Below are 14,217 nucleotides of genomic sequence, written 5' to 3'. Positions count from 1 at the left end.
ATGGTCACCTTGCATGCAGTGGTGTCTAATAGTTTTGGGGGTTGTCTTGGGGCTTCTTCAGGATTCTGTCATGGGCTTTAATTTATGAACATTTTCATCAGGGCGATGTAAAAGAACTTGTGAGTGTGTCTGCTCATCAAAGCAGAGAAAACCAGTTAGAAGGCTTCATGGGAACTGGGGACATGTCCATACTGGCAACAACCTTGGAGGAGAGGTTTCTGCTCCTCCCCAGGGCAGGCTGTTTGTGCTGCAGCAGGGCTTCGGGGAGACGGGATGTGTTCCCCAAGGCACCAGGCCCCATCCCTGTCCCCAAGGAGCAGGGTGGGTGCAGAGGGACCAAGGACAGAGGCTGAGAGCCCAGGAGGATGCATCCAGGGTGGAGTCCGCGATGATGGCACAGCCATGACAAACTAACCTTGCAACCCCACTCTCTCTCCAACCCTGTGCTCCAGCTGCCCACTCCTCAGCCCAGGCCCAAGACCGGCCAACAGCCACCGTGTCGCCCCTGCGCACCCAGAACTCCCCCTCACGCCTGCCCGCTGCCAGCCTCAGACCCCACTCGATGGTGTCCCCGCAGCACCTGCACCAGCCCCCCGTGCAGACGATTCTTGGGGCCCAGTGCCCCCGAGCAGCCATCCCACTTACATCCGCAGCATCAGCCGTCACGCCTCCCAATGTCAGTGCAGCCAACCTCAACGGGGAGGCCGGAGTGGGGCCTGGCAGTGGCCTGTCATCATCCAGCCCCACCAACACCGGATGCAAACCAGATGAGAAAAAAAATGAAAAGGTAAGTGGCACATCCTGGGTGAGCCCTGGCCATCGCCCAGTTGCTTATTGTAAGTCATTAGCACCAGACACTAGTGACATTTTGTAAAAATAAGGCACCAGGTTCCTGCCCCCCAATGCATCAGGCCTATGACGGAGACCAAGGCCAAACCAGCAAAGCAGCTGTCCTTGCAGGGGAATTGAGGCAGGACTCTGGTTCTGGTGGGGCCACGAGAGCTTTTATGCAAATCAGAAAAAGAGTATTGCTTCTGCAGGATGCTTTAGTTCTATCTGTTGGAAAATCACTGTAATATACTCATTTTGTTAGAACAAGATACTTATTGCCAGGTACCAGGATATTATAATAATAAATATACAAATCTACTTATGTATACTATGAACAGGATCCCTTCCCTTCAATGTGTCACCCTTGTGCAGCCTGTGACCTGTTCAGCCACACGGGACAGGCCTGTTTCCTGCGGAGAAACAAGAGAGGGATGCTGGTCTGATAGCTGGTGTAGACAGCATTTTCTGCTAGTCTTTTAACTGTGAAGGAAGTTGGGCTTATTTCAGAAAAGAAATCGGAATCCAATGAGCTTGCCTCTGTTGCTACCCAGCTAGAGACTAAATTAGCCAGGATTAGAGTCCAGATTTCTAAATCAGTGCTGCCCAATAAAACTATAATTCAAGCTACATATCTAATTTAAAATCTTCTAGTAGCCACATTTATAATAATTTAAAATAATTTAAAAGATAAAATTAGGGGCACCTGGGTGGATCAGCCGGTTAAGCATCTGCCTTCAGCTCCAGTTGTGATCCCAGGGTCCTGGGATTGAGCTCCACACAGGCTCCCTGCTCAGTGGGGAGACTGCTTCTCCCTCTGCCCCTTCCCCTCCTCCTGTGGTCTCTCTCTCACTCTGTCTCATATAAATAAAATCTTTTAAAAAAGAGAGGCAAAATTAAAGGGTGAAATTCATTTTTTTAAAGATTTTATTTATTTATTCATGAGAAACACAGAGAGAGAGAGAGAGGCAAAGACACAGGCAGAGGGAGAAGCAGGCTCCATGCAGGGAGACTGACGTGGACTCGAACCCAGGTCTCCAGGATCAAGCCCTGGACTGAAGGTGGCGCCAAACCGCTCAGCCACCCCGGCTGCCCTGAAATTCATTTTAATGCTATAATTTATTGAACCCAATATCTAAAAAATTATCATTTCAACATGTGATCTACATAAAAATGTTGATGAGGTGTTTTACCATTTTTCACGTTCAGTCTTTGCGATCCAGGGGCTGTTCTTGAGTGCCCATGGTCCATGGCACTGCCCCTTGGTGTACTGGATGGTGCAGACCCAGGTCTTCACCTGGGAACTACTCTCTTCACTGGCCTTGCTGCATGAATGCCCCACACGTATTCCCTCTTGGCTTTACCTCCTTCTGTGGGACTTTTAAAACCTTTCTGTATAAAACCAGTCTTCTGACTAGAGCGTGCTAGCCAGGATTGGGTTGAGCCCCGCAACACAGGATGGTGTATTCACCCGTGCCCTGGGGAGAGTGCCCAGTGTCGACTGCCCCATCCACATGCCCACCAGCTCACTTCCTATGCTTGGCAGGAGTCCAGGGACCTCTCAGAGCTGTGCGCTCCAGTTTCCTCAGGGTCCCCGGATCAGTGGTGCTCAGGCCTCATTACCTCCTGTCTCACCTCCTGGTCCTGAGGAATGTTACCCCCATGCTCAGGGGTGCAGAAGGAGCCTCAGGACAACCGTGGCTGCTGTGCCCTCAGCCAGCAGAGCTCAAGTCCGCTTTAGACCAGCATGGTGCCCCGGCACAAAGTGAAATGGTTGCTCTGAGTCTTGTGTCTATGTCTGTTTGCAAACCCATTATCTTGGTCTGCTCCCTGTACCTTGCAGCCTGGTTGGGACACATGGCCAGGTCTCACTGGCAGGCAGACGTGGGGGTGCAAGCCCACCCTCTCACTTGGACACCCTTCCGGGAAGACTACATCATCCTCTAGGCCTTAAAAGGGGGCAAGACTTGGAAAGGAAAGGGCAGTAATGATTTTGGAAACATTTCTAGCTCTTTACCAAAAAATTCCCTGTCTAGTTTGCAGAACAGATAGGGCGCTTCAGGAGGGCTCGTGACTAGCGTCAGGTTTGTAGGACTCCACAGGGAGAGCGATATTGCCTACCGTCTTGCCCTCTAAAGCGTGTTGCTAAGGAAAACCAGCGCTGGGCCTTCTCTCCACATTCCCAGGACACTTAGCAGACATTTTGTTTCCGTTTCATGTTCATTCTGTGCTAACGGTTCTCCTACCTCAGCAAGGAAGAGTTGAGTCCAGGGGACACCCAGCAGGTCCCTCTTGATGAAAGGTACCATGGGAGGAAGCTCTGCTCCCAGAAGGAAAGCAGCTAATGTGTCCACTTAGCTCCAGCAGCGCAATGCATGCCCACACGTGGGGGCTGTCCATGTTGCACTTCCAGATAGCGAGTGAAATGGACTTTGTGGGATTGGGTGAGCATATGTTCATAGGTACAGCAGCAGTCATATCAAACCCCAGCTGACAAATCCTGTGTATCAGCCTTCTAAGTGTTATGTGTGGTTTTCATTTCTCACCTCTCAAACAAAGCAAAAGCAAAAGCAAAAGCAAAAGCAAAAGCAAAAAAAAAAAAAAAAAAAAGCACTGGTCTGAAAAAAACACCTGTTACTGGTTTTCCCTTTTGTATTCCCAGTTGAATTTCTCCTGCTTCATGGTAAAGTGCAAAACATCCACAGTTGCCATTTCTAGCACAAGAGCCAAGACAGTGGCTGCTTATGGGAACCTGTGTGGTGTGCTCACCTGCATGCACCAGGCTGGGGGCCTCGATGCCCTTATCCTGCACCCCTTGTCCCCACCACCCAATTCTCCAGGTTGTTTCTGTTAGTGAAGTTTCCTCTGAAAAAGGCAGAGCTCCCAGCCCTGCGGTCAGTCCTTGGAGACCCAAACCACAGTGCCTGTGTGTTTTTACAGTGCCGAGCTCTCCTGAAATTCAATCCAGGCCCTTCCAAGAGAGATCGTCAGGACTCCTGGCACCTGAGGTAGCGGCAGGACCGATTCTCTCCTAGGAGCAGGGGAGATTTATTCCCATGTGTCCCTACACATAGGATAGGAAGAGGCCCCCAAACCTGGCTCGTCTGTGTGGGTTGCTGTGGAGGTCCCCAGGAGGCTGGCACTCTGCTAGTGCTACCCTGGGGGATTGGGCCTCTCAGCCCTGCTGCACCCACACCTTGCACATAGGCCCTGCTTGGCCAACTTTGGGATTGAGGCCTCCGGAGAGACTCAAGTGCTGACAGGGTGGGGACCCTTTCCATAGATGGGTCCAGAGCTCCTCTCTGGGCCCAGGGCTTCTGCCAGTGTGTAGCCTCCAGCCTCTCTCCCAGATGCCTTTCCTGCCCATCTTCCTGGTCATGTGGCTTCCTACAGGGCTTTCCCTGTGGCCCAGCTGCCAGCACACAGCAGCTGCATCCTCCTGGAGAACTGCCCATTTCTGTCAGCAGTGCCCAGTCCAGAGGTGTACCCTTGTGCCTCGGCCCTGAAGCCTATAGTGACAAAGACTGGAGTGCTTGCTGGCACCAGTGCAAGGGCAGGGAGTTAAACAGAGGATGGGCCTTCGATAGGGGAGTTCTGATCCATGGATTCACTCAGAGCTCTGAACAGGATTAGGGGCCATTTGGAGTGACCAGGATCTGTTCTTGGGGACAGATCTGCTGCAGATGGCCCTGCAGGGAAACGGATCCTCCTCCAAGAGGACCTGAGAAAGATGTATATATTGTACAGCTGCAAGATACTCCAGGCTGAGTGGATCCCTTCCATCCAGGGAAGAAGGTACAGCCAGTAGGCATCATTGGAGGTCTTCCGATCCAAGGATTTGAGTCTAATTTTTCTGATAAAGGGACTGGATACAACTCTTGGAGTTATCTTTTAGGGCCCACAGATCACAGAGTGGAATGAAAATCTTGGAAGAAATTTAAGTTGATCTGTAGTCTCTAAGTTAACCTTTTTGCACTTAAAAAAAATTTTGTGCTTGAAACAACCATCAAATACTACCTGTCATGTCCATCCATGACTTTTCTGTGTCTGAGGCTTCATGAACATTCAGGACGAGGTGATGCAGATCTGTACCCCTCGAGTCAACTCCAGGGGAAAGTCATCAGAGAGAGAGATCTTTGCCCCTTGGACAGAGGCCACAGTCACTGGCCAGCAGCAGTGACACACTGAGTAAGGAAGGAAAAGACCATGGCCCTCCAGAAGCCAGGAAGCTTCCCCAACTGTGCTCCTTCCCTCCTCTGAATTCTGAGCCGCTCACTGTCTTGCTTCTTCCTGCTCAGGTCCCTGTGTCCAGTTCGTGACAGCCGCTCTGATGGTGCCTTACTTCCTTTAATGCTGTCCTTGGTATCGGCGTAGCCTTCCCTGTGATCATGGCTATAGCAGGATCTTTCAAACCACGGGTTTGGAAGTGACCCTCTCATGAGTCACCAAACCAATTCAGGGGATTTGAACCAATATTTTTTAAAATAGAATAAAATGCACAGAATAAAATAGAATAGACTAGATCAGCATGATCACATATAGGAGGGGTCAGTATATTTGGGAGAAATGGTGGTAGTGGTTGTGCTGAGTCCTCGATACAAGACTCATTTCCATAATCTCAGAGCCCTGTTCAACAGACCCTGAAGAGTGCCTTGCTTCTATCTGGTGATATTTGTGGACTAAAGGGAGTTGGGAAAACTGTTGTCAATGAGTTCTCATTCCCATGACTTATGAGAAATTCTTTACTTTATAGGCCAAAAGAAAGTTAACTTTTTGTATATGGATGAAATAGTTTCAGTTCCACAGAGTAATAGAATATTGGATCTGGAAGGAACCTGTGAAGATCTTTTCATTAAACTCCTCTTTTTTGATGATGCTCCTGAGACTCAGAGATGTTGAGAGGTTTGCCAGGGGTCACACAGCATCAGCAGTGGGGCCAGCCCAAGGACTCTGGCTTCCCAACCACTTTGTTGGCACTGCTTGGCTCTGACGTGCTGACTTGTGGTGGCCTCTCCAGTCTACGTGAGGCTGAGGCCTCAGGTGGTTTTGGCTTGTCCAGATGTCTTGCAGTGAGAGGTCAGGGATAACTGTGGCAGGAGGCCTTGGGTGTGCCCAGGAGAGGGGACTGTGACCGAGGCGGGGGGTCTGCCTTCTGGTTCCACACTGGGCCCCCTGCAGCCAGAGCCCAGGCAGTGAAACATTTGGTCGAATCCACATGGATGGCATGACCTTTGTATGTGAGGCCTTGGGGAGCTGGTGTGAGGGGAGCGGCACTCCTCACAAAATGGTCAAGAACAGCAACAGCCAGGCCTGGCCCATAGCAGGGACGGCATGGGAAGCATTTTGCAGATGAACTTTGAACTTGTTATTATCTACATTCCACCTGTTGAAGAGCATAACAGGCATACACTACATAGGGTTACCATGGTATTTTCAGTGAAAACCCAGGCCTGTGCAATATAAAGAAATCTTGAGGGTGAACTCTTTAGAACAGCCAGGAAGTTTTTTCTAAATTGAAAAGTCACTGGTTTATGAATCATTTTCTTTCCAGTTGGGCTCTCTGCAGTAAGCAAGCCTTTATGTGTGCTGTTTCTAGATGGCAGACTGGAAGGGGCTACTGTGAGCTCTGTGATCAACATCTCACTCAGCTGCTGCAGTGTGTTTCCAATTTTGAGACCGGCAGACACCGTCCTGTGGTCATACACCAGCTATATGAGCCCCACCACCCAAACCAGTGCTGTGGAGGTGTCCTGCTGTGTCCATGACATTAATCAGAAGTAGGGATGGCCTGGGGCTGGCCTCACTAGGTCTGAATTCCAGGGTAGGCCCAGGGCACACGCTGGTCACTTGGGGCGAGAAGCTGCCCTGGCTTGCTTGCAGATCAGGCCCAAACATGCGGAGACCCTCGGCGCAGTGCTGTGTCTCAATGGGGCTGCCGCAGAAGAGGGTGCCTCATGCCACAGACCCATGGGGCACACCTGCATGGGTTCTGGGAACCCTGTCTGCCCCACAGATAAGTTGCTTGGGAGTCTGGCGGTCAGTTGGTCACTGTGGGCTGATGAAGCCCGCTTCTTTCTGGGAAACACCCGTGCTGGGCAGCTCTAATCACCCTTGGCACTGGCGTTGGCTCTCTGGTTGGGCAGCGCGTCCCTTTCGGACTGCCCTGGGCCACCAGGAGCCCCAACGACTTCAGACCTCCTCCTCTACATCCCTGTGCTTGGGCTGCCTTCTGTGGGATGAGAAAAGCTGGCATTTAGCTTATGAGTAATTTCTAGGCTGAAAATGAACCCATCCTTAAAGCACGACCAAATCCCAGCTGTCAAAACAAAGCCATTCTGAAGTTTTGGAGGCAACTTATTTTTGGAAGGGAGCAGGCTGCTGGAGTGTCACTTTCCTGATGACAAGGGCAGAACCACTTCCTCATGCCCGTCAGAACTCAGACCCACAGGCAGGACAGAACAGTGACCCCACCCCATCTGTGGGGAGCTTGGAGGCAGCTTGAGACCTTCTTCAGGGTTTGGCTTTCTCCCAGGAAGGCACCACTGGGCCAGGCCATCCCCCCAGCTCTCCCATAAAAACCCCAGCTTTTGTTCTGAGGTCAGATTCAATCCAATGCACTTCCAGGTGTCAGCTTGGTAGGGTGCGGGGGACCCTTCCAGGGCAGAGATGTGGATGCGGAGGTCCAGGTAGTCAGGGGGCCTGCTCCAGACCATGCAGCTTGTCATCACTGGGAATAAGCCAGACCCCTTGATGCCACTCCGTCTCCTCTGCCGGGAGAAGTTGTCTGGCTTCTCCTGTTGGGAGCCCAGGGGCTCCTGCCACCGAACATTCAAGGCATGGTCCAGATGAAAGATGGTGCTGATTGATTTATGAGCAAACAGGGTGACCCTGGGGTGCAGCTGCCAAGTGTAAGTCAGGGCCCTTCTATTTATTGACCGAGCCTGTGACACCTTCCTATGCCTGTGTCTCCTCATCTATAAAATGAGGATGATTGTACCTGTCACTCTGAGTTTTGGGGAAGAGTAAATTAGTTAATCTCATAAATGCTCAGCTTAGTATTTGGGACAAAAATACTAGCAATCATTATTAATAATGTGATGTTAATTGAAGGCCAGATTCTGTAAGAATTGTGGGATAGATACAGAGAGAAAATTTCTATCCCTGAGACTTCTCATTAAAGATTAAAAGGACAGTTGGTTTTGCAGTTTTAGAAAAATGGAGAGATGTAGGCTCCTCAAAAATGAACCTGAATTGACTGGTGGAATCTGTTAAGGAAATGGTATTTTTTCATCTCCTCTGCCACTGGAGGTTCCATTTTCTGGTTTCTTTTTCTTTTTCTACTGAGAAACATAAAGTGGATCTTTAAGGTGTCAGTTTCATACCTATTTAGCCGAAGCAATGGATGGAGCTCAATAAAACTATTTTAGTCAGAAATTACATTTCAACCACAAAGCATTTAACCAAAATTCATTTTTAAAATAGTAGTAAACTAGCCATAGAAAAGAATTTGTGATTACCGGTAATAGCCATGAGGGTTCTGTGATCCTCCTCATAGGACAGAGCCCACTGTAACTCATCCAGATCTTTTTTTTTTTTAAGATTTTATTTATTTATGAGAGACAGAGAGAGAGAGGCAGAGAGACAGGCAGAGGGAGAGGCAGGCTCCATGCAGGGAGTCTGATGTGGGACTCAATCCCGGGTCCCCAGGATCACGCCCTGGGCTGTAAGGCGGCGCTAAACCGCTGAGCCACCGGGCTGCCCTCATCCCAATCTTAGGGGATTTTACACTCTAGTGATACATGACCAACCCTTCTGGACAACCAAGAGATGCCTGTGACAGCAAGGTTGGTGATGTGGATTGTCAGTGTGCAAATGGCCAAGAGGCATGGGGCACACTTGATTCCCACAGCAAGTTTGGATTCTGTTCTGCAAAATTCTACCACTCTTACTACCTTATTTCTCATGACGTATCTCCACATTGCTCATAAAGACAAGGTACTTTTTTCTAGTCTTCCCTACCCAGGGAAAAACTCAGCTGATGGAATCAGTTAAAAAGAAACACATACATGCACCCCATAAACCACACCAGAAGGCGATGTCTGCAGATGGGACCCAACAGGCTGCCCTTTCCAAAAGGCAGACAATGTCAGCTTGATGGGGCATCTCTAATGTTCTAAAAAACTTGTGAGTGCTTTTCCATTTTGTCACATAACTGAAGGCATAATGAGTGCACCAGAGTGCTGGTGTCATCGTATTGTTTGCGGGCAGAGGCGAGGGCACCGTGCCAACTCACTGAGGTAAGACAACTTTATACCATCTTTTCCCTCCAGGGTGAAGTCACTCTTGGGGCAGGCTTGATTTTTGTTGACCTGATGTTTTACAGTCTTCATAATTCTAGGCTTAGTAAATTCATGTCTTAGTAAATTACAGGACACATTTGCATACAGCATGAGAATGAAGTCCATTAATCTTTTTAGAGGATTCACACTCCTTCTGTTCATCTCAAGTAGAACTAATGGGTCAGTTTAATAAAAACAAAACAGTATTGCTTTCCAATGTCTTTGTAAGACCCGACCAGATTACTGTTTTCACCAACTTCCTTCTGACTCTTCGTTCTCTCCTCACTTTGCATCACCTTGGACAAATCACTTAAGACTTCAGTTTGTTTTATATTAAAATAGGGATAATATCTTCTGCTATTAAAAATTAATTATTGTTTGTACCAGTCAGAACTCTCCAGAGGAACAGAACCAGTACAAAAAATAGATATAAATACTTGTTTTAGGAATTGGCTCCCATGATGAGTGGGGAGGCTGGCAAGTCTCCCAGTGACAGAGGCCAGCAGGCAGAAAACCCAGGCAAGAGTTGTTGCTCTAGTCTTGAAGCAGAGATTTTTCTTCCCCAGGAAACCTCAGATTGCTCTTAAGTTCTTCAACTGACTACATGAGGCCCACCCACGTATCCGGGCACATACTCTAAGCAATCTCCTTTATTTAAAGTCAGCTCCTCGTAGAAGTTTATCATGTCTACTGCATGCTTTCCCAGCAATATCTAGACTAGAGCTTCACTAAACACTGGGCGCTATAGCCAACCAACTTGACACATAGAACTAATCATTACAATCTACCCTTTGTCAACATGGCACCCATAGCCATCCCTGTAAACCATACTTAGTCTCCAAATAAAGATAGCAGTGAAGTCATGCTTCTGCCTAATATGATACAACTATCATGTATACAACTGAAAGCACACTAACCCTTTCCCCAGAAGAGGATTAAAGTCCTTAGGCAATGCTCACTCTTCTCCTCAATATACCACAACTTAAATACCATGATGTAAAATTAAAAATATTCAAATACTATAATATGAAGTCAGTACAACTTATGTTACATGATAAGGGATTAAGAGAGGGAAGAAAAAGAGATTATACACATACAAACATATTTGTAATAAAATCAATTATAATCCTGGTTTCTGTAACTGGTCATAGCTGCTATTTATAACTATCTTCTTCCACTACCCACTCCATATTGTATTTGCCTTCAAAAGAAGGCAAGGGAACTTGTGGTTCTTTCCTCAGGAAGTTGTGGTTCTTTTCTTGGTAGGGTAACCCCATTACCCATTCCTGAAGGGTCTGGGCTGCTAGCAGTACTGACTCAATTGACTTGTCGTAGCTTTCCATTGACCTTAATCACAGGACATAATAGAACTAGGAGATACCCTAAGGTATGTGTTCCAGACTCTTCCTCACCTCCATTGTGGGGTACAGCCCAGTTTCCCCTAAACTAAACCCAACTTCTGACTGCAACAGTTGTAGTTAGGATCAGTCACTCCAGCCAGCAAACCAACTTCTTTCTTTGCCTGTGTATTCAGTCACGAGGAGTCCAAAATGGTCAGGTGGTAGTCTTAACTTCCAGTTCAATGGAATTATTGTTGTGTCTCCTGGTGGAAGCATTCCTACCTTTGAAACTAAGATCTGTAAGCCAGCAGAGCATAAAGTCATGAGGACAGAAATAAACAATTTTGCTAGTGAGTCTCTAGGTGCAGTGGTACACGGTGCCATTCCCATTTCCACATCTTGATTCCTGGACACGTGAATCTTGGCTATGAGGGAAACTGCACCCATAAATTGGGTGCTGATTTGGAGCATATATAGCGGGATCCCTGGGTGGTGCAGCGGTTTGGCGCCTGCCTTTGGCCCAGGGCACGATCCTGGAGACCCGGGATCAAATCCCACATCAGGCTCCCGGTGCATGGAGCCTGCTTCTCCCTCTGCCTGTGTCTCTGCCTCTCTCTCTCTCTGTGACTATCATAAATAAATTAAAAAAAAATGGAGCATATATAGCCTCCTGAAGAACCTTGCCCCCAACCCTGCAAGGTGTTGCCTCCCAGCTGGTATTGTAACTGGATCTTCAAAAGACCATGCTGTCAGGCCAGCTGCTTTAGGGTAGTAAGAAACACAGTAAGATTGTGAATTCCATGAGCATGGGCCCATTGTCATACTTCTTTTGCTGTGAAGTGAGTTCCTTGATCAGAAGCAATGCTGTGTGGAATACTACACTAATGGATAAGGCATCCTGTAATCCACAAACAGTAGTTTTGGCAGAAGCATTGCATGCAGGGAAGGCAAATCCATATTCAGAATAAGTGTCTGTTTCAGTGGGAACAAAATGCTGCCCATTCCATGATGGAAGCAGGCCAGTGTCATCAATCTGCCACCAGATAGCCAGCTGATCACCCCTGAGAATGGTGCCCTATCGGGAGCTCAGTGTTGGTCTCTACTGCTGGCAGAATGGGCACTTCTATAACCGAGCTGTCCTTGGTGAGTGGAAGTCCATGATACTAAGCTATACATGACCTCTGTCCTGTAACAATAGCCACTTGGCAGGACTGCCTGGGGAAAAGGGATGACTGGTATTCGCAGAATGGGTCATTAAAATCCTCCCCTGCTGAGGGCAGCCTTTAATGAGCATTCATATAGGACACAAATTCATTTCACACTTTTGCCCATTCATTGAGGTCTATCCGTTTACCACTTTCCCAGACCTCCTTGACACCTCCTTGCACAGCAGCCTGGACCTCTTGCAGAGCCTTCTCTTATCCTGAGCCCCACTCAAAACTAACAGCTCTGTCAGGACACTCAGTAAATGGGCTGGAGTAGCACATCCAAATGAGAAATATGTTGCCTATAAATCCAAAGAGGCACACTAGGTGTTGTGTGTCTTTTTTTGTTGTGGGAAGGGCCAAATGCAACAACTTTTCCTTGACCATAGAATGGATTTCTCAACGTGCTCTGCACCACTGGGCCCCTAGAAATTTCACTGAGGTAAAAGGCCACTGCATTTATTTATTTCTTTTTTTTTTCTGTTGGCTATCTTCTTTGGAAAAATATCTGTGTCTTCTCTCCATTTATTAACTGTATTACTTGTTTTTTGAGTAATGGGTTTTTTTATATTTTTATATTTTATTTTTTTATATATTTTATTTTTTTATTAATAATAAATTTATTTTTTATTGGTGTTCAATTTGCCAACATACAGAATAACACCCAGTGCTCATCTCGTCAAGTGCCCCCCCCAGTGCCCATCACCCATTCACCCCCACCCCCCGCCCTCCTCCCCTTCCACCACCCCTAGTTCATTTCCCAGAGTTAGGAGTCTTTATGTTCTGTCTCCCTTTCTGATATTTCCTACCCATTTCTTCCCCCTTCCCTTCTATTCCCTTTCACTATTATTTATATTCCCCAAATGAATGAGACCATATAATGTTTGTCCTTCTCCGATTGACTTATTTCACTCAGCATATCCTCTGAGAGGCGTATGTCTTGCCGATAAGTCTAGTATCCAATAAGCCTAGTGCTCGATAGTTCCAGTTAGCAAAGTATCACCCATGTGATTGATCAGTGTGATGTCTTGTGGAAGGGAAAGTGGTCAATGTCCCTGTGGACTAAATATGACATAGGGCTGGAGAGCTGATATCCCTCAGAAGTAGGACAGTGCAGGTGTATTGCCAGCCTTGCCAGCTGAAAGCAAATGTTCTGCTGGTCTTTATGAAGAGATATGGAGGGGAAAAAAGCATTTGCATGGTCAGTGGCTGCATACCAGGTACCAGGCAATGTGGTAATTTGCTCAAGCAAGGAGACCACTTGTGGTACAGCAGCTGCTAGTAGAGTTAACACCTGGATAAACTTACAGAAATCCTCCAGCTGTCTTTAGCACCAGCCAAATAGGAGAGTTGACTGGGGACCTGGTGGCAATCACCACCCCCTACATCCTTGTAGTTCTTGAAGATAGCATTAATCTCTGGAGTCAGGAATGTGGTATTGTTTTAAGTTTACTATTTTCCTGGGTGGAGGCAGTTCTAGTAGCTTGGCCTTTCCCACCACAATAGCCTTCACTCCACAGGTTAAGAAATGAACGTGAGAATGGATTCTGCCAACTGCTAATTGCGTGTATTCCTAGTATGCATTCCAGAGCTGGGGAAATAATCACAGGGTGGGTTTGAATACCCACAGGACCCACTGTGAGACAGACAAGCTAAAACTCCATCAGTTACCTGACCTCCATAAGCCGCCACTCTGACTAGGGGACATGGTGATATTTGAGTCTCCCAGAGCCAGTGGCAGTTCAGGTACAATGTCTAGAAGTTCCTGACAGGTCTGATATTTCTTTTTCCCCAATGCACAGTTAGCCTGGTAAATAAGATCCTTTTTGGGAGAGCTGGGACAAAGATTCGCAGTATAAATTGTTAGCAACATAGTGGAGTCCTTCCTCAAGAGGACCCAGCTTGTCCTTCATCAAAGGGATTCTGGGTCTCTGAACCCTCAGTCTGGGAACTGATGTAGAAGTCATGAACGTAGTTAGAAATCTGTTCACTAGACTTAGAACTCTTCTGCTTATACTGATCAAATCAGGATTTAGTAGAACTGCCCGTCTCATCCTTTTCTAGGGATATGATGATCTACTACTGAGTTCCACCAATCTGACTACTGATTGGACTCTGCCATCCATCGTGGCAACCATGACTAGCTTATTTTTGGCAATCAAGTGCCTCCACTTGGCTTCTCCTGGCTCAGGATCCACGTCCTCCTGTTGCATTCAGGAGGATGCACCATGCATCTCCTTCTGCACCATGCTTCTCCCTGTAAGGTTTGGTCAGTGTGGAAGCATGACCACAGAATGCTTCAAGGATTCTGAAGCTCTCACAAATATGTTTCTCATGGTGGACATGAGAGACGTGTCATCCTGAGATGAGTGAGCAGGTCTTATGTAAAATCCACTCAACATTCCCATCTCCCAAAACTTTTGCATACCTTTCTCTATTGTATATCAAGGCAGGTGGCATTTCAGCCTCATTTACTATTTTCCATCTTTTCATCTGTGTTCAGCC

At 47.5% G+C, this 14,217-nt stretch overlaps 1 protein-coding gene across 1 annotated transcript in view; it reads left to right on the top strand.

The window, feature by feature from the left end:
- SH3RF3 (SH3 domain containing ring finger 3) overlaps positions 1 to 14,217 on the top strand; it is a 352,997-nt gene that overhangs the window by 292,372 nt on the left and 46,408 nt on the right. The window contains exon 9 of the mRNA XM_055329433.1: positions 453 to 787. Within this exon, the coding sequence (XP_055185408.1) occupies positions 453 to 787 (335 nt within the window). The remainder of the gene's footprint in view (positions 1 to 452; positions 788 to 14,217) is intronic.

Source organism: Nyctereutes procyonoides, unplaced genomic scaffold, assembly GCF_905146905.1.
Source record: "Nyctereutes procyonoides isolate TBG_1078 unplaced genomic scaffold, NYPRO_anot_genome, whole genome shotgun sequence".
Classification (NCBI taxonomy): Eukaryota; Metazoa; Chordata; class Mammalia; order Carnivora; family Canidae; genus Nyctereutes; species Nyctereutes procyonoides.
This window is presented reverse-complemented; position numbering and strand designations above follow the sequence as displayed.